The 25,345-nt window shown below is 48.2% G+C and overlaps 1 protein-coding gene across 4 annotated transcripts in view; it reads left to right on the top strand.

The window, feature by feature from the left end:
* The window catches only part of LOC138580892 (up-regulator of cell proliferation-like), a 1,164,421-nt gene that overhangs the window by 1,096,081 nt on the left and 42,995 nt on the right, over positions 1–25,345 (top strand). For 2 of the 4 annotated variants that reach the window (XM_069651790.1, XM_069651791.1), the window contains one exon: positions 9,708–9,770. The exons of the other annotated variants lie outside the window; for them this stretch is intronic. In XM_069651790.1, the coding sequence (XP_069507891.1) occupies positions 9,708–9,770 (63 nt within the window). The remainder of the gene's footprint in view (positions 1–9,707; positions 9,771–25,345) is intronic. 4 annotated transcript variants of the gene reach the window in all.

The raw sequence follows: 25,345 nt of genomic DNA, 5'->3' as shown, positions 1-25,345 counted from the left end.
CTGGGCTTTTGAGAGATGCCCCTCTATTCCTGTCTTCAATTTCACCCCCATCTTCGTAATTGAATTGGCCCTAATAATTAAACAACTAAAGACTACTAAATGTAAAAATGATGTCTATAAGGCCATGGTCATTAAAACCTGCCCTCCCACACTGCTAACTGCAGTTTGCAAGTTTATTAATGCCTCACTGGAAACAAACTGTTCCACACGATCTGAAAAACACCTGGGTCATGCCCATTCTGAAAAAACCAGGTCTGTCGGCTGATCTGTCCAATAATTACAGGCCCATTACAAACACTGCTTTTCGAAGGGATTGGTTCCTCCGACGTATTCCACATCTATAACAGGTAATCGCCACAGCTGTGCTGCTTTGGAAAATTTTCTGCGTCGATACGCTGTCCTCGAAGGTCTCCGTTGAGCCGATGTCACCGGATGTTATAAGTAGGACGCACGACGCCCGTAGCCTCAGTCCTGTTTTTTCCATGAACGTGTTCGCTTCAGAGATCTCGGCGCGCCTCGGTTCTTCTGAGTTAAATTTTATCGCTTCTTCGACCTTGTTCATTTGTGAAGATATCATGTCTTCGTCTTCTTCTACCCCGCGGCCGGGTTTCAAGAAGTGTCAGGACTGCGGTTCCAAGATGTCGCTTATGGACCTGCACAACGCCTGCCTCTGGTGCCTCAGTGAGGACCACGCCACGGATGATTGTGACGATTGTCAGTCGTTAACATCGAAGGCCTTGCGGGAGCGGAAGAAGCTTTCTGTCGGTAGGGTTTCCAAGCCCCGAAAGTCGAAATCCGCTGGTCTTTCGACCAACGATTCGAGAGGCGAGACTCCGCATCGTTGGCGTAAGTCCAGGGGGTCTCTCTCCCAGAGTGGTTCCCGCCATTCCTCTGCCTCTTCGAGGCACTCGCGGAAGCGCCGTCACCGGTCGCCTTCCTCGCCCGAGGACTCCGTGCGTCGGCGGGTTGCTTGTCCCAACAAGCACTCTTCTCCTGCGGAATAGGATGCATTTCGTACGGAGAGGATGGCGATTTTTAAGTCGCAGGGCTCCGTTCCGTCCGCACCTTCGAAAAAAGCCAGCAGGGAACTTGCTAAGGCCACCGCTCGCACGCCTTCGGGCTCGAGTGGTCAGCGCGATCATCGGGCGCCTTCGAGGTCCCGATCGGACAAGGTGGTTCGATCTAGTCATGCCCGCTCCAGGTCCCGGTCTGCAACGCCCTCGAGACCGTCGGAGCTTGTGAGGTCTTCGAAGAAGATGTCGACGCCATCGGCGCCATGTCTGTCGAGGGACTCTCTCGAGGCTCTGCCTCCGAAGAAGTCATCGACGCCATCGGCGCCGAGGCCGTCGAAGGACATGCTCAGGGCTCCGACCTCGAGGCCTGTGTCGGCGCCATGCTTACACAGATTCTGTTGATGCCTTTCGAGGATGCTTTATCGGAGGTACCCCGTGCATCGGTGGAAACCCCACGGAAGGCCCTGAAGAAGTCGGTGAGACCTGTCTTTGAGCCTTTTGCTGTGCCCTCCTCCATGGATTAATTCCAGCCTCTGGATTATATTTCTGAGGTGGAGGAAGGGTCTGAGGAAGGTTTGGTTCCAGATGAGGTTCCTGACGAGATATTGTCTGGTCATAGCCAGATTGAAGACTTGCGTCAGTCTTTGCACAACGCCAGTGGTCTTGATACCTCCCCGGAGGTTGAGTTTGGCAGGCCTGAGCCTGGTACGCATGCTGACTCTTCGTACAGGCGGCTGATGTCGAGGGTGACGGAGTACTTGGGGTGGTCTGCGCTACCAGTAGATTTTCTGCAGGATGACCTGACAGATATCTTGGACCAAGGCCAACCAACTGACCCGCTACTGCCATTCCATATGGCCTTGCAAAGAAGGGTGGCAGCGGCTTGGACTGCTCTGGAGAGTCTCCCGGCAGTGGGTAAGTCGTTGCCGAAAAAGTACCGCCCAGCCAGTGGCGACCCTGGCTACTTGTCCGCGCACCCTACTCCCGAGAGTTTGATGGTGCAGGCGGCTACGGCTCCAGCAAAACAGGCGTCATACCCTACCATCCCTCCTGATAGGGACGACAAACGTTTTGACAGTTGGGCGAAGAAGGTCTTTTCTTCAGGGGGTATGGCTTTGAAAGCAGCCAACTCTGTGTGTGCCTTAGCTCGTTTCACTCACTCTGTGGAATTGTTTCATTGGCGGCTGAGCATATTCCCGAAGGGGTAGAATGGGATGGCTTTCTTCCCTTGTACAGGATGGCAAGGATGCCATGTGTGAATCCGTTCAGTCGGGTCTGGACGTGGCAGACTGTGTCAGCCGGTCCATGGCGGCGAGCACTGTGATGCGCAGATTTGCGTGGTTTCGGAAGTCGGGTTTGCTCCGGATGTACAAGACCAGCTTCTCAACATGCCCTTTGATGGTGACCATCTTTTTGGCAGCAAGGCTGACGAGAGCCTTGAGAGGTTGCAGACCTCCAAAGCTGCAGCGAAGTCGTTGAGCGCTGCAGTTCGCCAACCTCCGCCTTTTCGTTCTAGGGGACAGCAATGGAAGGGAGGTTCCTTTCGATATTACTCTACCTTTGGTAGATCGAGGGGAGCTGCAAATCAAAGGGGCCAACGTAGGAGTACCAGAGGTGGAAAACGAGGTACTCGAGGTGCCAAGGCCGCTCAAGCAGTTGCCTCTTTGCCTTCAGGCACTGCCGCAGCCGCTTCAGCTCAGTCATGAGGCCATGTCCCATGGTTCGCTGGTTGGGGGAAGGCTGGCGCAGCATCTTGTAGAATGGTGTGCCATTACTTCAGATGTGTGGGTTCTGGAGATCATAGCCCACGGCTACTGTCTTACTTTCCGGCAGAGGCCTCACGACAATCCACCAGGGAATCTCTCTTTTAAGAGTCCGGATCCGCTCCTTGCGCAGGAAATCAAATCCCTGCTGGAGAAAGGCGCCATAGAACTGGTGCCTGTGGCAGAGAGGAACAAGGGATGGTATTCCCCATATTTTTTGATTAAGAAAAAAGACGGGGGATTGAGACCCATCATGGACTTGCGTGGTTTGAACAAGCTCAAGATGGTTACTCTGTCTCAGGTCCTCCAGGCCCTTCAACTTCAGGACTGGTTGGTGTCTCTCGACCTCAATGACGCTTATTTTCATGTGCCGATTCATCCCCAGCACAAGAAGTACCTGAGGTTCGCGGTTGGCGACTCGCACTTTTAGTTTCCTGTCCTGCCGTTTGGATTGACCTCCGCCCCGAGGGTCTTCACCAAGCTCATGGTGGTGGCAGTGTATCTCAGGAAAGGGGGGGATTCACGTCTACCCCTTCCTGGACGATTGGTTGATCAGGGCGCGCTCTCCCGAGCAAGACCTGGATCATCGGTCAGTCACCTGCCACTCCCTTCACAGTCTGGGCTTCTGCCTCCTTCTTCTTAAAGAAGTCCCACTTGATGCCAACCCAGCGGCTCCAGTTCATCGGAGCAGTGCTCGACACATCCCTGGGGCAGTGTTTCCCTCCCCAGTTGAGGGCTCGTCACATTCTGCAGATGGTGCAAAAGTTTCAACTTGGCCAGAGTCTCCCGGCGTTCGAGTTCTTGAGGTTGCTCGGCCTCATGGCATCCTGCATTTTCCTAGTGCCAGAGGCCAGGCTGCGGATGAGATCTCTGCAGTGGGCTCTTAAGATGCAGTGGTCGCAGTCCTCCGGCAGGAAGTCGGATCCCGTTCAGGTGCCGACCTTGGTCACCCAGGATCTCCTTTGGTGGGCCGTTGGAGGCAATCTGATGAAGGGGGCTCCATTTTGGCTACCGTGGCCGGAGGTGACGATCGTGACGGACGCAATCCCTTACGGGATGGGGAGCTCAAGCCAACGAGTTGTGAGTCACCGGTCGTTGGTCTTCGTCGGAGTCCAGACTCCATATCAATCTGTTGGAGCTGAGGGCCATAAGGCTAGCTCTGAAGGCTTTTCTGCCGACTGTGAGAGGGAAGAATGTCCTGATTCTGACGGACAACACAGTGGCCATGTACTACCTCAATAAAAAGGGGGGCAGGGTCACTTCCTCTGTGCAGAGAGGCGGTGCAGCTCTGGTTCTGGGCCATTCAGCAGGAAATTTCGATCTCGGCAGTTCATCTGGCCAGAGACAAACGAGGCTGCGGATGCTCTGAGCAGGCAAAGCACGGTCTCTCACGAGTGGGAGCTGGCTCAGGAGATTCTCCTGGAGATCTTTGCCCTTTGGGGGACCTTACAACTGGATCTCTTCGCCACCAGTGTCAACCGGAAGTGCGAAGGATTCTGCTCGCAGGAATTTCCTCCAAGAGGAGCCTTAGGGGACGCGTTCGTAGTGGAGTGGTCCATCCCACTGCTGTATGCGTTTCCGCCAGTCCCCGTCATTCCGCAAGTGCTGAGGAGGTTACGGAGGTTCGGTTCCCAAATGATCCTCATTGTTCTGGCATGGGCCCGGAGAACGTGGTACCCGACCTTCTCGACATGTCCATCTGCCCTCCACGCCGTCTTCCCTATTGAGGCGATCTGCTCTCACGGGAGGGGGTGGTCAGGTTCTCCATCCAGAGATCAAGTCCCCCAACCTTCATGCTTGGCTTCTGAAAGGTTGAGGCATAAGGATTCGGACCTCCCTGAACACGTGATGGAGGTGTTGCTTTGGGCCAGAAGGCCTGCAACAAAGTCCCTGTACCGTTGCTGTTGGAGAAAGTTCTGCGACTGGTACAGGGTTAAGAATGTGGATCCTTTTTCATGTGCCATTCCTGTGGTTCTGTCTTTTTTGCTTTCGTTAGCCCACAAGGGCCTGCAAGTGGGTACCATTAAAGGTTACCTGGCGACGCTGCTTATATTTAAGCGCTAGTCTGAGGAGTGTTCTTATTTTAAGATTCCTTTTAATTTCGCAGTTTCTGAAAGGGCTCACTAATGTGTTCCCACCATCACCTTTCCAGGTACCCGGTTGGGATTTGAACTTGGTTCTAAAATTCCTAATGGGTGCGCCATTTGAGCCTTTACATTCTTGTCCTTTGAGACTGTTGACCTTTAAAACTGTATTTTTAGTTGCAGTTACTTCTGCTCACAGAGTGAGTGAGTTGCAGGCACTATCTGCTTAGCCACCCTTCACAGTGTTTCATAAGGACAGGGTTGTCCTTATGGTTCGTCCTTCTTTTCTTCCGAAAGTTGTGTCGGAATTTCATTTAAGCCAGAATGTCATTCTTCTGGCGTTCTATCCTTCTCCACATCCTGGTAAGGAAGAGGAGAGGCTCCGTAGGTTGGATCCTAGGAGAGCTTTAAGTTTCTACATCTCATGCATGTCCCGGGTCAGAGTGGACAATCAACTCTTTGTAGGATACGCTGGAAGGCGTTTGGGACAAGCTGTTACTAAGCAGACTTTGTCTAGATGGATTATCTTGACAATTTCTGAATGTTACCGCTTGGCGGGTAAGGACCCTCAGGTAGGCTTACGGCCCATTCTACTAAAGGTGTGGCTGCCTCTACTGCTCTGCAGAGGGGTGTTCCCATTCGTAACATTTGTGAAGCAGCCACATGGGCCTCTGTCCATACTTTTGTAAAACGCTACTCCCTGGATTCTATCCATGGGCAGGACTTGGCCTTTGGCAAGGCGGTCCTCTTTTCTGCAATTTAATTGTTCATTCTAAAATTCTAAATTCTTTTCCCTCCTCCATACGTTGGTACTGCTTTGGGAGTCTGTCATAGATGTGGAATACGTTGGAGGAACCAAACCCTTCGAAGAACAAGTTACTTTCTTACCTGGTAACGTTCTTTCGATGGGATGTTCCGACGACATATTCCACATCGTTCCCTCCCAGCCTGCCCCGCTACAGAATTTCTTATGCGATTGCAGCTTACGTTTCCGCAAGGCTTTCTGTGGTCATACTGGCAGAAGATTGGTGCCACACGTTCTGGGGAAAAAACTACAACTGAGGCTACAGGCGTCGTGCGTCCTACCTATAACATCCGGTGACGTCAGCTCGATGGAGGTCCTTGAGGACAGCGTATCGACGTCATCGACGCAGGACACAGACGCCGAAAATTTTCCAAAGCAGCACAGCTGTGGTGATTACCTGTCATAGATGTGGAATACGTCGTCGGAACATCCTATCGAAAGAACGTTTCCAGGTAAGAAAGTAACTTGTTATTCTCTTGAAAATCTTGGACCGAGTGGCCTACGGACAGATAGCTGAGCATTTAAAAGCGTATCCTGTCTTAAATAACCATCAGTCGGGCTTTTGGGTGGGTTTTGGAACAGAGACCTTCTAGAGCTAAAATCCAAGCTACTAGTTCGTATGGATAAGAATGAAGCTTCTCTGTTGATGCTACTTGATCTTCCAGCGGCTTTCGACCTGGTGGACCATTCAATCATGTCCACCAGATTGAAGGAGGTTGCTAATTTCTCACCCTTAGCTGCCCAATGGATCACCTCGTTTCTCTGTAACCGAGAAAGTAGGGTCTTTTTCAGGGAGGCTGAATCTGCTCCCATCAGCGTTGGGTTGTGTGTACCACAATGTGCACGTACTTCACCCTGTTTGTACAACATTTTCACTGTCCCCTTATTTGCCATGTTAACTCATGAGGGCGTGACATTTACAAACTGTGCCGACGATACGCAGTGCGTTATCCTGTTGTCTGGTAATTATGATCTGGATGAAGCGGCGATTAATAAGAGCTATGCCGTGATTGAGACATGGATGATTCTTAACAAGTTGGCTCCTAATAAAGAAAAAACATAGCTGCTGGTGGTCGGTTCCCCCCACATGCTACAGAAACTGGGCCCCACTTATGAAAGCTTCTATTTAAGAGCTGCAAAAATTATTCCACTTAAAGTAAAAAAATTAGGGGTAATATTTGATTAGCACCTCACCATGAAACTGAATGTAAGCAGTTTAGTGTCATCCTGCGCCTACTATATAAAGCTGTTGGCTCATTTAAGACCTCTCATCTCTCAGGATAATGCAAAACTATCGTTAGAGCGATTATAGGGGCAAAAATTGATTACTGTTCCAGCTTATTAATCGGTATTGATAAAGCGGTTTGCAATAGGCTACAGGTTTCCCAAAATGGAGCCGTAAGGGTGGTGATGGGGCTCTCGCGCAGAGACCACTTCACTGCGACAAGACGTGATCTTCATTGGCTACCAGTCGAGTCCAGAATTCTTATTTGAATTTTGACTATTATACAGAAGTGCCGACATGGGAAAATGCCAGTATATCTCCAAGAACCTCTGGTCACTAAAACCTGTGGCAGGTCATTGAGATCGAATAATCAGAATCTTCTAACTAGTCCCAGATGTAGAACTGTGCAGGTCCCTAATGGAGCCTTTTTTTGCAATTGCCCCCAAGGCCTGGAATGACCTCCCATTGGAGGTAAGAGGCATTGAATGACCAGATATATTCAAAAGGAAATTAAAGACCCATATGTTTGCCTTGGAAACAAGGACTATGACCTCAATATGAACTTGCAATCCGTATATTCTTACGGACCTCAACTGTTGTCTGTTGTTTCGTCTTGTTGCGTCCTTAAACCCAAGGGTCCATGGATACGCATAACAAATGTATTAAAGTAAAGTGACATAAAAATGTTACATGAGAAAGTAGACAAAGGGGCTACTAATTAACCCTTCCAGCAATCCACATAAGATGGTGTGTGCTGGGTCTACAAAGTAACAAAGGTAAGTAAAGTCAATTTCACTTTACTACTCTTGGAAACAGTATTTTATCCAAGAGAAGGTATTTAAACTTTAGAGAAATCCAAAGGACTTCTCTGTGACACTGCACTGAAGGTGCTGTGTGTCACAATGTTAAAAGGTGATGCCTATGGAGTTTGTCGGACTCCAAAGTCACAAACACAAAGTTCAAATCAAACAAAAATACATGAGTGAGAAAAAGGGCTCACTCTCTCCAAGATTAAAGCTTGGGGTCTCGAAGGTAGAAGGCAATTAACATAGAATTGAGAATTCTCCCTAACAAAGACAGTACCTTAGGTTGGAAGAAGAGGGTCCAGCTGGCTTCTGTTCCTGTTGCAGTCCTACAGATCCTTGGTTCCTGGGACTCCGTCATGGGGACAAGAGGGAGGACGTCTGGGGACTCCTGCACTGCGGTTTGAAGGTCGGCGGCAGCTACGGGCTCTTTCCAATTCAACAGCACTTTGCGGTTTCAGCTACTGGTCAATATCACCATTGCGGATGTTGGACACTTGATGGGCTCCCCTCGCTTCTGGATTCCAGCACTCTGGTGAGGTGACTCGGTCGTCCTGCTTCGGGAGGGTCCTCGGGATCTTCCTGGAGCTCTGGTCCGGTAAAGACGATGCACTTGATTCTGGTTTTCCTGACCCCTGGCACTCAGGTTCCAGCAGCAGCAAAGAAGTACAGCCAGCAGGAAGAGGTTTTCCAGCAAAGTTAGTCTTGGGGTTAGTTGGTCCCACCAACCCAAGGGAAGAAGTTGTCCAATCTGGGCTTTTCTAGTCTATACGAAATTGGAGCTTCAGCACTGCAGCAGAGCTGCACCGGGCAGTTCCACAGTTCAGGAGGGTACAGCAAGCTTCTCTTCCAGTTTCTTTCATCAGATGTTTCTTCCAGTGGTCGACTCTGCCTTCTGTTCAAGAGACCTTGCCTTTTATGCAGGTTTCTCCCATTCATGCACAACCCAGCTGTCAATCACACAGCAGGGTGGTTGTCCTGCAAGGACAGCCAGCAAGCCAATCACCACTGGGTTCATTCAGGTAACCAAGGAGACAAAGGACAGGGAGTTTCGGGCACCTCCCTCGCTTCCTGCCCTGCCAGACACACTGGAGCCAGAGGCGGGTTTCAGCACTGAAGCCCTCCAAAGGCAAAACGAACAAAAGGGTTAAACCTGGTTTGGGGCGCAGGGTAAAACACAAGAAAGACCTCACAAGCAAGAAATGGCGAAAAAAGACAGGGCCATTTTGAAAAAATGGGCACCCATGGGTGCAATACTGCAGCTGAGGATGGTAGGAAAATTAAACCACTGCCGCCAACCATTAAAAGTCGTGAGGATAACATAAAAAATGTTACATGAGTAAGTAGACAAAGGGACTATTAAGTAACCCGCCGACACTCCACATAGGATGGTGTGCTGGGTCTAAAGAGAAAAAAGTCAATTTCACTTTACTACTCTTGGAAACAGTAGTTTATCCAGGAGAAGGTTTTTAAACCTTATGAGAAATCCAAGGGACTTCGCTGTGGCACTGCACTGAAGGTGCTGTGTGTCACAATACAAAACTAGATGCCTATGGAGTTTGCCAGACTCCAAAAACAAAGAAAATACAGAATCCAAATCAGATCAAAAATACATAAGAGTGAGAAAAAAGGTCTCGCTCACTCCAGGATAAAAATTAAAAGTCCTAAAGTCCAGCAAAAGAGCTGGGGGGTCTCTAAGTTTGAAGGGAATTGGCACAGAAATGAGAATTCTCCCTAACACTTACTGTTTTGCGAAAAAGGCACAACATGTGCCAAAGGCAACAAAGCATTCATGCATTTATATAAAAAAAAACATTTCCACCTTTTCCTATCAACTAAAGTGCTACAATTTTTTATTGTTTATTTTACACTATTTTTAGAAAGTTCTCCTGCACCTTCCTATTCTCCTTCAAAAGTGTTCTCGTTCTATTCACTTTCACTGCCCAGCTCTCCTTGCTTCGGCTCTATTCTCCCTCTGTATTGATGATCACCTATTACTCTTGTTAATTTATAGGGATTGTAGCTGATGGCAAAGTACAAGAGAGTCAAAATGAAATAAAGAACGAAGAATCTCAAGGTAAATCTTCTGTGTTAACATTGAACAGTCCCGGACAAATAGTATGCTGCATATATGTTAATTTATATGTATATTTCTGGGGCTTGTGAATCTGCTTAGATTCACATGCTATGCAAAGGCCGACATCCAGTGGTTGGTACAGAGTATTAATCTTGTGGTGTTTTTTTTTTTTTTAAAAATTCAATTTTATTGGATTTTCAAAGTTAACATTTATCTTCATTAAGGCAAAACGAAGAAACAGTTACATACATGAATATAGGAACAAAATATCGTCATCGTTTGTTTCACGCAGTGCGGTAAGATTAGTATACAATTTGTAGAACTAGGAATGTACAAACATGGTAAGCAAACAATTAGAGCAGAAATAAGAGCAGGACCTTGGACGTTCCTTACAAATGTTAACAATTTTCCCCATCCCCCCTCCCCTGCCCCAGGAAAGAGAGACGTGTCGTGCAGGGAGTGAGGTGTTATGGTTATCAGCAAGGGTTAGGTCTTTATCAGGCGCTTTGTGTTTAAGGGTTCAACATGTGGGGGGAGTGCCCCAGGTTTTTGGGTGGTGTTTATGTAATGATGATGACAGGGGGGCGGGCGTGTGTCAGGGAGGTGGAAAACGGTACATTCTCATCAAGAAACAAGGTTCGTAACGTTCATGATGGGGGGTCGTCAGTATCTGATGTTGGGTATTCAGTAGATGTATGAGCTCTTAAAAAATCTGACCATAGCAGCTCAGATTGTGTCGCTCTGCCGTGAAGGGATGCAGTGATTTTCTCCATGGTACAAATGTTCAACACCACATTGATCCACTCTTGTTTAGACGGGGTCGTGGGCGATTTCCATTTTGCAGCAAGTAAAGCTCGCGCCGCAAGCAACAAGTGGGGGGCTAGGCCACGCACCTTTAACCATTCATCCTCATTTTATTCAAGACTAAACAAGACTAGGTGTGGATCAGCCGTTCTATGGATACCGTCAGTGTGCCTGATCCATCCCAGAACCTCATCCCAAAAAATCTTTATCTTCGGACATCCCCACCACATATGCCAATAGTCTGCAACTTGTCCACACTCACGCCAGCAGGAGGGGGAGGAGGATTGGTACATCTTGGATAGTCTATACGGGTCGTATTGCCAGCGATGTAGAAGTTTTATGGAGTGGAGTTTGTATTGGCATGATATTGAGGTACGTGAGGCCATGATACACATTTTGTCCCACTCATCATCATCTATTTCCGTTTCCATATCAGTTTCCCACCGTCGTCTGAGTTTAAGTATGGGTCCACTACCCCCTTCCAGAAGTAATTTGTATATGAGGGAAATCAATCCCTTCCTATCTGTCTTGGAGTCGAGCATTTTTTCGAAGGGGGTGAGATCTCTACCTAGTTTTTCTTTCCACTCAGGTTTGGTCAAAACTCCTTTGATTTGTAAAAAATGAAAGGCGGAAAGGACTCCAATATTTAGGGCCTCTGTTAGCTCTGGGAGAGTAATGAATGAGTCACTTCGGAGGAGTTGGCCTACCCTTTCTAGACCTGCGTCATACCACGCCTGGAACCTTTCGACATTGGGGATATGGTTGTTGATGCCCGGGGACCATAGGTGACTCAATGGGGACGGCCATGTCGTGATTCCCATCATCGCCGAACCCTCTCGCCATATATCCCATATGGCAGCAAAGAGCGGGTGGTCTCTCGTCCTCCTCAATACCCGGTTTCGTGGAGCCCATAACCATTCCCCGAGTGTTGCCGGGGCCAGGTAATGGTTGTCCATCGCTATCCACTGCGGCTCTTTATGATTGCGCAAATGGGGGACAAACACACGTAATTGAGCAGCGGTATAATATTTCCGGAGATCGGGGAGGCCTACCCCGCCTTTATCTTTGGGCAGTGTCAATATAGAGTAGGCTATCCTGGCCCTTTTCCCCTTCCACAGAAATTTCAAAATTTCTCTCTTGATCTCTGTAAAGTATTGGTCTGGTATTTTGATTGGGAGCATCTGAAAGGGATAGAGAAACCTCGGGAGAGAGGTCATTTTGACGGCGTTAACCCAGCCAAGCCATGAAATCGTCAGTTTGTCCCACCTGGTCAAGTCCATACGGAGCTTAGCAAGAAGTTGTGGAAAATTTGCATCGAATAGGGAACCTAATTTTTTCGTTATTTAAACCCCTAAGTATTGCATCTTGTCGTGTTCGATCGACAGCCCCAGGGAGGAGTATTTCGCTATGTTTGCGTCAGCATCTCGTTGAAGGGGAAAGAGCGTAGATTTGGCACGATTAATCTTGAAGCCTGAAAGGCGACCATATTCCTCCAGGAGTAGAATGGCTCGGGGGATGGACCTCTCAGGATTTACCACATGTAAGAGGATGTCGTCGGCATACAAGGCCAACTTGTATTCCGTTTGTCCCAGATGGATCCCCTCTATAACATCGTCCCCCCTAATCTTATGTGCGAGCGGTTCGAGGGACAGGGCGAACAAAATGGCAGAAAGGGGACATCCCTGTCTAGTGCCCCGCTTCAGTTGAAACCACCTGGAATACTCTCCATTCACGAATACCGAAGCAGTGGGCGATGAGTATAATGCTCGAATTCCCCTTATAAGATTTGGGCCTAGTCCGATTTTCTTAAGGACCTCCATTAAGAAATCCCAATCCACCCTGTCAAACGCTTTTTCAGCGTCGATGGAAAGCAGCGCGGGATTGGTGTTTAGGTTGTGGGAAACGTGTACCAAATGCAGTGTCTTGCGCATGGTGTCCGCACCCTGACGGCCAAGTATGAAACCCACCTGGTCGGGGTGGATAAGGCGAGGCATGAAGGATTCAATCCTAGCCGCCAGGACCATGGAGTATATTTTGGCGTCTATGTTGAGTAAGGAGATGGGACGATACGATCCGCACTTTTTGGGATCCCTCCCCTCTTTCGGGATAACTGCTATGAGTGCCTTGACGAATGAGTCTGGGGGATTTCCTGTTTCTAGAATTCGATTGAATAAACCAACAAGGAAAGGTGTGAGTTGCGGAGCGAACGTTTTGTAAAAACCGGCTGTGTACCCATCCTCTCCCGGGGATTTGCCTAACGTGAGTCTCTTAATGGCCTCTTGAATCTCCTCTCCCGTAATAGGGGTATCAAGCATTTCTGATTCAGCTTGTGTCAATTTGGGCATAGCGACGTCGTCTAAATAGGATCTAATGCTAGGGGTGTCTGGGTCATCTCCTGGAGTATACAGAGTCTCATAGAAATCCGCGAAGGATTCTGGGATACTGGAGCAGGACGTTCCCAAACCAGACCCTCCATTCAGTATCTCCTGAACACTGCGTTCTGCCTGTTGGGCACGGAGTCTGGCCGCCAATAACGCGTCCGCCTTATCCCCTTTCTCATAAAATTTCTGTTTCAAGAGGAGGAGCTTGCGGGTTATTTGTTCATGTTCTAAGAGGCGTAACTCTTCCCGTTTTTTCCTAGCTTCTAGAACTTTGACAGAGTCAACAGTGTCCCCTTTCTTCGCATTCCTCTCCAATTGGGTGATTTCTTTACGGATTCGGTTTTCAATTAGGGCCCTCTCTTTTCTTTTTGGCTCCCTCCCGCATCGGGATTCCCCTCCACGTTGCCTTACCAGCCTCCCAGACCCCCTGTTTCGAGACCTCCCCATTATCGTTCAATCGAAAATATTCTTCAATTTCGGTTTCCATCTCTAGCTTGAAAACGGGATCTTTCCACAGTGTCTCATTACACCTCCACTGTCCGCATCTGATGGGTAAGGACTCCCAGACTAAGTCTGCAGACACCATGTCGTGGTCGGACCATGAAATGGTCGTGATTTGGGAGTGTGTGGCTGTGCGAAATAGATCGCTTGAGGAGTAAAGGTAATCAATACGGGTGAATGTATTGTGCGGGGCCGAAAAAAAGGTGTACTCTCTCTCCATGCGGTGCATACGACGCCATACATCAACTAAACCATATAATTCCATCATTGTTTTGAATTGGGTGAGATCCCCACCAAGTGTATCCCGTGTATCTGGGTTACCAGGGTGCCAGTCCAGGTCAGGGTCTGCCCAGGTGTTTAAGTCACCGCCGAGGATGACGTGACCTGTCGCCTCTGGCATTATTTTGGGGATTGTTTTGGAGAGAAATCGGAGCTGTCCCACATTGGGGGAGTAAATCGTGGCGATTGTGATGGACAACTTTCCAATGGTCCCGACCACAAGGAGGGTCCGACCCTCTGAATCGGACCAAACTTTCGTGGGTCTAAAGCCTAACCCCTTTCTGATAAGTATTCCCACTCCCCCTTTTTTCAATGGTCCAGAGCCCCAAAATTCCAGCCCAATTTTCTTACCCAGGATTGGCCTTTCCTCTCCTCTCATATACTTGGTTTCCTGTAAAAAAAGCATATCCATTTTTGACCTTTGGAATTCTCTAAAGACAAGTGATCTCTTAGTAGGTGAATTGAGACCCTTAACATTGAGCGTTCCCACCCTCATGATGCCCTTAGTGCATGATTCAGCGGTCAGCATAACAATCTTTTTGATGCTCGTGTGAGCTATGTGACCATTGCAACCTCTCCCCTTGATATTTGGACAACCACATAGGCACCTTGATTTCTAAGACTCTGAATTGCTCCCTAACCTTGACATTTATTCTCTTCCCCGTACCCCACCCGCCTCCCCCTTCCCTCCCTGAGATCGGTGGCGTCCGATTAAGCCCAGTTTAAAAACACTGGTCCAGAATCGAACCACCAGAGGAGACCGTTACCTCACGGTCCCCCTACATAATAAACAATCAAAAAATGTCCAATGAGCCCCCTACAAGCCTCTCTCGAGGATAATCAGTTAGGCGACATATAGACGGGAGTTTCAGAAACATTCTTACAACGCATAACCTTGACTTCTTCACGTTAAAGGTCAATTCGGCTAAAATGTACCATACTCGTTCGTTATCAGTTGCCTCCCTCTGGGGAGCCGTTTCCTCTGCGGTACTTACTTGAACCCTTCACTTTCCTCCTCTTCGGGCCCTGCACATGCCATTCCCCATGGCTCCTGGGTGGTTGGTCACAAGGTCCGTCTTGCTCGTGGGCCCAGTAGGTCAGAAATGCCTGCTTTAATGTCTTGCTCAGAGTTTAGTCTGACTAGCGTGCCCTCATGTTCAAAGGAGAGAGAAAAGGGGTATCCCCACCTGTAGCATGTGTCACGACTCTTAAGCCAGGTAGTAAGTGGCCTGCACATTTTCCGTAGGGCTAAGGTCAGGGACGAAAGATCTTGAAAAATAGTTATTTGCGCTCCACTAAGGGTGATAGTACCCCCACTCCTCGCCCTTTCCAGCACTCTCATCCTATCTTGGTAACGATGGAATCTTGCGAGAACCGATCGCTGGCCTCCAGGCGAGCCTCCAGCTCTGTGAATGCGTTCGGTCTTGGGTTCGTCGATGTTATCATCTGCGACGAGAAGCTTAATGATATCGCGGAGAGTCGATTTCAAGTCTTCTTCCGTTTCGCCTTCTTTCTCTGGAATCCCGAAGAAGCGCAGGTTGTTTCTCCTTTCGCGGTTTTCCAAGTCATCCATCTTAAGTTTAAATTCCTGTTCCCTTCGCTCCAGTTCGGTTATTCTGTGATCTAATTGTATTTCGAGGACGTCAATGGAGGCCTGGTTGTTCTCAACCCCTTCGACCCTGTCCTCTATGCTGTCAAGGCGCTGTGTGAGTTTGTCGATCTTCCCTCCAATGTTGGCTCCCATGTTCCTTATTTCGGCTAATAAGTCCACTATGTCCCCTTTTGTGGCAGCAGTTTCCTTGTCCATGGTTGATGATGTGGTCATCTCGGACCCAACGCCAGATCGAGGTAACGATTTGTATGCGTAGGCGGCAAGCTTCTGTCGGGCGTTCATGCGTTTAGGTTCATACAGCTGCAGGAATGTTCGCTACCACAGAAGAGGCACACGCCCCTATCCTCCTTGCCCTCTTCCTCTACGCCTCGCCCGGAGTAGAGTATGTCAGGGGGCCCTTCCCTCTGCGGGGCCAATGTTTCCGTGCCTTTAATCCGGCCAGGGTCTCTCTCCAATGGAAGCGGCAAACACAGGGTAGCTAATTGCTTTCCAGTGGATTTCGGTTTTTCCCCCGTGGTTTTATGTGGGGCCGGTACGTTCAGTACCTTCGTGGTCTTGTGCAGCTATCAGATGAGGGGACCAGTCCTCCAGGTATTCAAGGAGGTCACGGCTGCGTATGGTGGTTTGAGTGGGGCGAGGTTTTGTACCCCGCAAGGGGCGACGTACCTTAGCACTGGTGTTTTAAGCCGCACTTGATGTGAGTCAGAGGGCAATATCTCTGGTGCTCCAGGGGTCCAAAGTGCTGTGGTGGGAGGAGGCACACGCCCTGGGGTCAGGGGCCCTACCCTCCAGTTTTCAACCATACAGTCTCTTGGGCCGTGAGGCTCAGTAGTGCCTGGATGCAGACCAAGGGTGCCAAAATGCAGAGGTGCTGCGGTGTGCCGTGTCGGCAGTCACTTGATATGAGGGAGATTCCTTGGGCCGCAGGACCGTGATTGCGGGGGTCCACGGGGGCCTTCAGGTAAAGTGAGGAGGTAAGAGGTTGTCCGTTTGGGCCGACGCCCACGGATTGCAGGCAGGATTTGGAAGAGGCGGCTGGGAAGCAGGCCCACGCTACCCGCGTTCAACAGTTAGGTGGGGCGGGGGGGGGAGAAACAGGGTCCTGAGGCACGATGCCCGTGGTCAAAAGACGGGCCGTAGCGTACCCACAGGAGCGCGCGGCAGGGGTCGTGGGGAAGTCCTGTATGTTGCTAGGAGGCAGCACTCACCCGCATTGTTCTCCGCCCTGGACCGAGCCGCGTTCGGGACTCTGGCTCTACTTCAACGTGGGCGGCGGGGGCGCCTGCCACCTGCCCAGGGCTCTCCCACTCCACGGGAGCCAGCAGGCAAAGCGCCGAGGGGGGAGCCTGGACGAGGAGTCGCAGCACAGTCCAGCAACGTCGCGTGTCTCCGCCGACTGTGGGTCTCTGGAAAGGCGCTGCGTGGAAGGTCCCGCGGGAGAGTCCAGGCCGCATGACTTTTCGATGTGAAGATCTCTCCGATTTCCTCGAATTGCGCACATTGGGTGGGGGCCGAGGTTATGCAGGTTCACCGTCGTTGTCGTGAAGATGGGGGGCCAAAAGTGGGGGCTCAAGGCACTTTTGGGGGACCGCGAGACGGAGCTCACACGGAGAGAATCCACATCCGTGCGCCCCCTGGCGGCCAACCCCTTGTGGTGTTTTTTAATTAAAAAAAGGCATTGACTGGGGCAAGCCTATAACACTATTGCTAACCCGACATGTACAGTTACCCATGCTCCTCCCAGTGTCCACAGAATTTTTTTTTTATCGCCATCAGGTTGGAAGTAAACATGCAGAGTTTAGAAAAATAAATATTTAGCAACAATCAACTTTGAGCATCATTTGAATATCCGGTTCATCTATCAACTTCGGCACTGATTTCTTGACGCAACTCGAATACTTCTCGACGCTGAGTGACACTGACGTAAATATGCTCGACACCATCAACTTCACACAGAAAGGCAAATAGTAGGGAGGGAAGGGGAAACGTTTTTATACCCACATAACAGGCATATTAAAATGCCATAATTTCCCCCGATGTTCTGACATTTTTGGCACCCGCATATTCTTCGAGCCCAATGGAGAATACTCTTTTTAAATTCCTTTTTGGAAAAAGGCACTGTTTGTGCAATAACTGTTTCCTCAAGGATCATAGAATGGATAAGTGTGGGGCTTCTAAACTATTGAAGCCCAAAACACTGAAAGGGTGCCGAACAAAGCACTGGGCCATGTACTTGACGCAATCGCAAAACCAGGCAGAGCCTGTTGGGGAGAATTCTCATTTCTGTGCTAGTTCCCTTCAACCTTAAAGACCCCCAGCGCCTTTGCTGGACTTTAATTTTAACCCTGGTGTAAGTGAGCCCTTTTTCTCACTCTCATGTGTTTTGATCTGATTTGGATGTTATATTTCCTTTTGTTTTTTGGAGTCTGAAAAACTCCATAGGCATCTCCTTTTTGTATGGTGACACACAGCACCTTCAGTGCAGTGTCACAGATAAATCCTTTAGATTTCTTTTAAGGTTTTGATATTTTCTTGGGTGAACTACAGTTCCCAAGAATAGTAAAGTGAAATTGACATTACTTGCCTTTCTCTTTGTAGGTCCAGCACAGCCCATCTTATGTGGAGTGCTGGGGGGGTAAGTTAGACCCTTTTCCTACCTACTCATGTACACATTTTCATGTTACCCTCACAACTTTAAATGGCTGGTAGCAGTGGTTAATTTTCCTAACGTGCTTTTCTATCGCATGCTGAAACCTCAGCTTCAGTGTAGCACCCATGGGTAACCATTTTGTCAAAATGTCCCGGTCTTCTTTTTTTTGCCATTTCTTGTTTGTGAGGTCTTTCTTGGGTTTTACTCTGCGCGTCAGTGCGGAAACCCGCCTCCTGGCTCCAGTGTTTCTGGAAGGGCAAGAAGTGAGGGAGGTGCCTGAAACTCCCCTGTCCTTTTTCCTCTTAGTTACCTGAATACACCGTCCTGATTGGCCGGCTGGCTGTACTTGCGGGACAGCCACTGGGCTGTGTGAGCAACAGCTAGGCTGTGCATGAATGGGAAAAATGTGTATAAAAGCCAAGGCTTCCTGGACTGAAGACAGTCGACCACTGGAAGAAACATCCGATGAAGGAATCATGAAGAGAAGCTTGCTGCATCCTCCTGGACCATTGAACTGCCCGGTGAAGCCCTGCTGCTGTGCTGAAACTTTTTTTCCTAATCGACAAGAGAAGCTCCGGAAGGGACGACTTCTTCCCTTGGGTTAGCGGGACAAACTAGCCCAGAGACAAACTTTGCTGGAAGACCTTCCCCAACTGACTGTCCTTCTTTGCTGCTGCTGGAACCGAGTGCCAGGAGTCGAGAAAATTCTAGCCGAGTGCAACGTCTGTAAACTGGCCAAAAGCTGCAGGAGTCTGCTGAGGACACCTCCCGAAGCAGGACGACCCAATCTCTAGTCACCTCACCAGAGTGCTAGTCTCATGGAGTGAAGGAAGCCCAACTGGTGTCGAAGAACCGCGGTGGTGCTGTTGACAGAGCGCTGAAACCACAAAGTGCCGCTGTTCTGAAAAGATCTTGTAGCTGCCGCCGACATTTGAACTGCTGTGCAGGAGTCCTCCAGATGTCCTTCCTCTTGTCCCCCTTACTGAGGCCCAGGAGCACAGGATCTGCAACACTGCAACCAAGACAGAGGCCAGCACGATCCTCTTCTTCTACCCTAAGGTACTGTTCTGACTAAGACCTCTTGGTTTTTAGCTTGCTTTTCTCAGTTGAGACTTGCAGTAGCTGCTTTCTAGAGTTGGTTCTAACTCTAACATTCACAAGTGTAACAGCTTGTGGCCCAAAAGTGATTTTCTACAACAAACCTCTCTAACTTTGTGCAAGACTTTTTGCTTTCTAAGATGTGCCTCAGCTCCATAGACTTTGTTCCGAATTGACTTTGGCTGTCCTGGCTCCCTGCAGATCTTCTAACCCATTGACTTTGATTCTTACTGTCCCACATAGGTGATACATTGGTTTTTAACCAATATTGCTGGTAAAGGTTTTTATCTAGACTTCATTGGGAGATTTAAAAGTGCTCACATGCTCTGAGAACCTGTTTACCTTTTTCCTTTCATTAACCTTACCTTTTTGCCAACCTCAGAATTACAAAAGTGGTATATAAATGCCAATACTGTCCTAGTTGGTGAAGTCACCTCAGGGTGTAGGAAGTGTGTATGAGCATCTCTAAAGAGTATCTACTTGCTTTGACTTGATTCTGAGAACCTATTTCGAAGTGTATTTTTATTGTTGCACATTGCCCTTTTTAAAGAATGCTTATTTAAAACTGACCGTTCAATAAATAATTATTTTACTAGAAAACCTTGAGTGCGGGTGTAATTTGGATACTTGTAATTGTGGATTTCGTTGCTACAGCTCTACAGTTCACATTTACCCCTCTTGAGAGAAGTCTGGCTGCTCAGTCACACTACCAACTTATGTAGTGCAGACCTATACCAATAGGTGGGTTACCTAATACCAAGAGGACAAGACTGCTGTAGTCTCCCACAGGGTTACTGCATCAATTCTTGCCTAACAGAGCCTCCTGCAGAAGCCAAAGACTTCAGAGCCGAAGACTTCAAAGCCAAAGAGGTAAGCATTAGCTTCAAGACCGTTAGTAAGGAACCAATAACAGAAGAAGCAATCATTTTCTCACAGCCAGCCCTTATCTCTGAACGGCAGACATCTAGTCTCTTTGTGGAGACCACACCTGATGACTGGCTGAACATATAAATCACAAACAACACGGGGGGGGGGGGTGACCGGAAGTCGAGCAGGTATGCTTCGGCTAGTAGATCAAAAAGGATCAACGCTCAATTGAAACCTTTGTCCCAGTTGATACTGAAACTTAAACACGACACGTGTTAAATTGGCGCATGATCAAAAGTCACACGACTTAACAGAAGATTCAAAGTTGAAATCATCGACATCTTAGAAATCGACAAAATACACAAAAACATCACACTACACCTACACACCAGACAGGTACTGTAAGGGACAATGGAGAAAAAAAGTTTGGGGGTTTAAACATCTGAAAGAAAGCTATACCCAGTCCAGGCACATGGACCAAGCAAAGGTTTCAAGAACCATTATACAATGTATTGAAAAATAATCTATTAAGCGAAAACTAGAGACACCTGCAGAATGTGGCCTTTAAAAAAAACAAAAGCATAAGACCCACGGTTTGAGGTAGACATCCTGCAACAATAAGATTTTTCAGAGGGGGATATAACCATTTACAAGGAACAGGAGACAGGTGTGATGAATCCTACAGATCCCTCACTAACCCCAAGTCTCTTCCCAGGTGTCCAGGGAATGGCAGACGCATCCTGATCCTGACCTTGGGGTTGGTGTTCTGGTAGAGGATCACCTGGGAGGAGAAAAGGCCCAGGGAAGTGAGAGGAATCCGTGGGGTGAGACACAGTATTTATCTTCCTTTAGGAACGAAATATTACAAATGCCAAAATACATAATGACTTGTTGTCATAATGATTTGTATATTCCACGAGTTAAACACCCTACTGTGGGTAAACATAGTCCACAAGCCTTTAGCATAAAGAGAAATAAAACCCCTTTTCAAACCAGAGGAACTCAGTCTCCACTAACTTCCAAAAGTGTAGTGAAAAGAAGTATGTGAATGATAACAGTCATAGTTCAAAAGAAATGTAATCCTCCCATCAATCAAACACCATGACTAATCCGTACGACACTTATTTAGAAAATGTGGTGAATAGCAGAAAATGTAACTTTGTTACAGGGGACTTCAAGTACTAGGACGAGGAAGAGAGCTGAAGAATGTTAGGGACAGTTTTTCTAAAGTCCAACTAAGGGCTTCATAAAACCATATCTTTGGGAGTACTAAAACTCCACTCTTAGTATAAGGCTGTACCACCTGAGAATGTGGCTACCACAGACGGAGCAGCCAGGCTCATCTTTGGAGGGATAGAGGGCTGTAGCTTGGTCCAAAGAAATTTTAGCATACATATGGTCTAAAGAAACACTGAAACACTATGTATTGTGAGAATAAATGTTTTATTTAAATACAAGTAGAAGTACTATAACATATCATATAAACACAATTATAAAAAAAAGACTCAATACTTATGGGACAGAACCCAAAGTATAACCATAGTGAGAATACAATCAGTAGTCATGGTGCGTCAAACCTATAACACATTCAGAATGGCAGTCAGCTATTCTTGGGGAGTAAAACCAGGTTATATATACTTTTAGAGTACAATCAGTAATTCAAGGGTAGTTGACCTGATCAGTCATGCAGTGACACTCAGTTGTAGAAATCACTTAATAGACCAACCCGGTTACAAGTATACACCTTGCACCATTACATTTCAGAACAAAGCTCAGAGCTAGTAAAGCAACTCGTACTTTCTGGAGGGGCCTTAACCTACTCAATGAGAAGTATGCACACTCAATAACTATTTTAGAATGCACTAAGCAATTCAGGGAAAGCAAAACCCAATTACAGTTTAGTTTAATACTAGCAGCAGCTATTTCAGGTCAGTAAGTAACCTATTATACTTTACAGAGGTGCTGCAAGCAACTCAAACAAAAGTATTAACTTCCAGACTGTTTTAGATCTGTATAAGGCAGAACAGGGGATGCAAAACCCAATGGTACACTTTAAGAAGAACACATGGGTATTCAAGGTGGGTAAACCTTATTGGTAAGCTTTTACACTCCTTCAGTTAAGAATAATAAAACAGTACCAACACTTATTACTTTTTAGAATGTGGGACACTATTCAAAGTAAGTAAAGCAACGTACATACTTTTTACAGTTAAGTACTTCAATAGTAGTGGCTCGCCCCTGTTAGTGGAGTCCCATCTTGAGGTAAGACTTTAGTAAACTATCCCAGTGGTTTGTAGAGCCCCAACTCTTAGTATCAGTCTGTACTAATTCAGGACTTTGGTGAAGTGGTAGAGCAGTCATGCTGATCTTAAGAGGAAGATGTGAGCTGTTGGCAAGTATACTAAACCCAGTTATACATATACAACAAAGAAGCACTTACACTTATTCATATCAAATTATATATTTACTATATTTACACCAGAATCAGTTTAAATACCTCATACATTTACACTAGAAAACTTTGAATACTTTAGGCTATACTTCAAAGGAAACTTTCACTTTGGTGTTTGCTCGCAGTTACATTTGTTGCAACGTTAGAAAGGGAAAATACAATTCTCCAGCATTGGATCTTTCATGGATTCACATGCTTAGAATATTCCCCGTCGTCAGACTGGGACCCCTCGGTACACATATATAGCCTTTTCCTATAAGAAAACACTTTTGTGTCCTATCTACGTCCTTTTAGGACCCGCCTACGCATGCTCCGTAGCCCGTCCAAGTATAAGAGGCCCGCCCCGCGGATCCCCTTCAAATTTCAACCGTCTCCAAAGTAGTGGGATCTCCTCGCGTTGTCTTACTATTTTGTACAAGGTTGTATACCTGGAGTTGGAGATAGAGAAAATGTCCTCCATGTCAGGAAAAGCGCTGTTCCGTCCGTGTGCGACGTGCGGCTTGAAAAAAGTTTACGAGGGGGACGGACATATGGATTGTATATATTGCCTCCACCCTCATCATTCGGCGGATAACTGCGACATATGCAAAGGGTTTTCACAAAAAACCCTCAAAGACCGGAGTCGACGGCTGGTGGCATGGCTGAATGACGGAGCGGGGGCATACCCCCCTTCGGAGGTAGGCTCCACACAATCGGCAAAAACATCATGCCGCGCTACCTCGTCGGAACCACCGGCGAAGAAATCTCGTCCAACGGAAAAAGAATCATCTGGGAGTCACTCAGCTAAAGACTCCTCGTCAAAAAAATCATCGTCATCAAAAAAGCATGAAAAGGAAAGGCCGAAATCCTCCTCGGGCGATCATCATCGATCGACCACGAGTCGAGAGTCGAGTAAAAGCAGGCCAAGCGTGTAAAAGGCGGGACCGCCTAAACCACCTGCTAAGTCACCGTCGACGGCGGTTCAGTCATCGGCCCCAATACTGCCACTGACGCAGGTGGCATCCACCGTCTCACCGACGGCGGCGACGATGGCCTCGTCGACGGGGGTTCTACAGGAGGCCTGGAGGCCGGAAGTTTTTGATCCGATCCCCCCGGATACTTTGCTACAAGAACAGGCTGTGTCGCTGTCCTCGGAGGACGAGAGCGAGAGAACAGCTGGCCCAGCAGACCTAGGGCTACGAGTGGCCGACAAGTCGTCGACGAGGGGATCCGGTGTACCGGTATCTGCCCCTCTTCTCAATCCTCAGTCTGTTTTGTCGCTGGAAATTCTGTCCACGCTTCAGTCCTTGCTACAGTCGTTGGACCAGAGACTACCTCAGGCAAACCTGCCACAGTCACCCGTCGACGAGCCGGGCCCGTCCCGTCCACCGACGCACCTACGCCCGCCAATCTCAGCTCTGGCACAAGAGGAAGGTGAGCTGCCAGATTCGGAGTCTGACAGGGGAGCCATGTCGGATATCTCATCATCCCCTCCAGGGATCCAACCTGGGAGTCAGAGGTAGAGTTGGAAACCCCTAGAAGCCCAACTCACCCGTCCCCTCCGGACGACATTGCATCATTCCATTCTATGATGGAGAAGGCGTGAAAAGAATTTGGTTTGTCCCAGGAAGAACAGAAAAAGGATTGTTTTTTGTTCGACCACATGGGTAAGAGAAGGAGGCCCGTGTTCTCAATACCAATACTAGACCACGTGTGGAAGGAGGGGTTGCAAACAATGCGTCACCCTTTTTCAGAGCCGGCAGTGAAAGGACGCCTCGAGAAAAAGTTTAAGGCTCCAGAGTCTACCCCCAAGTGTTTATCCTCCCAACCAACGCCGGACTCGGTGGTGTCGGCGGCAGCAACGAGAAAAGCGAAGGCCGAGCACAAATGCACGACTCCGCCTGAAAACGAAGCGAGACGCCAGGATGCCTTTGGCAAAAAAGTGCTATCCGTGGGAGCAACCACAGTAAAGGCCGCAAACTCTCTGGCGATTGTAGCCAGATACGACAGGGAGATGTGGCACAGGCTAGCTCCGTTGCTGGATCATCTTCCGGAAGAGCATAGGAAGGCAGCGATGTTACTTGTCCGAGAGGGTGAGGAAGCCTCAAATCACGCAATAAACATCGCGGTGGACCTCGCTGAGTCAGGCTTCAAGCAAGTCAATAATGGGGTCGTATTACGACAGTCATGGCTTAAGTGTACCTACTTCAGGCCAGAGGTACAATACAAAGTTTTAGATATGCCTTTTGAGGGAGACCTTCTATTCGGTGAGAAGGTGGACGAAGCCCTAAAGGGAATGAAAGAGGATTCGGACACGGCACGTTCATTGGGTGCCCTCCAGAGTGGCCGAAGCTACAAGTCTTTTCGTCCCTTTAGAGGGGCTTCAGGTAATTCCAGATTCTCTGCGTCTGGAGACAGATCCTTTGGCAGATCGGCTTACCCCTCCCAGGGATACAGACGTGCTTCCCAAACAGCAAACCGACGCCGTAACTTCCAGACGTCCAGGAAAAGACCATCCTATCCGTCGTCGTCGAGAGACAAGCAAAATAAAGATCAGCAGTGACATACAACACACTGTTCTGGGGGGAAGAGTGTTAGCATATGTCGACGAATGGGAACGAATTACGACGGATCAATGGGTGCTGGACACTATAAGAAACGGACACTCTCTACAATTCAAACACAGCCCTCCGCACATTCCACCTGCGTTCACCGCTCATTCCCATCTGGAGATACTGCAACAAGAGGTAACACTCATGTTAGCAAAGGGCGTGATAGAATTAGTTCCAACATCACAGAGAGGTCAAGGAGTCTACTCAAGATACTTCGTCGTAAAAAAGCCGAACGGCAAATGAGGTCCCATTTTAGACTTACGCGATCTCAACAAGTCTTTAAAGAGCCTAAAATTCAAGATGCTCACTCTGCAGGAAGTGATCCGCGCCGTTCAAGAGG

Source organism: Ambystoma mexicanum, chromosome 3p, assembly GCF_040938575.1.
Source record: "Ambystoma mexicanum isolate Mex_15411 chromosome 3p, UKY_AmexF1_1, whole genome shotgun sequence".
In the NCBI taxonomy this organism is placed as follows: domain Eukaryota; kingdom Metazoa; phylum Chordata; class Amphibia; order Caudata; family Ambystomatidae; genus Ambystoma; species Ambystoma mexicanum.
Note: the sequence above shows the minus strand (reverse complement) of the source record. Positions and strands in the feature narration are given on the sequence as shown.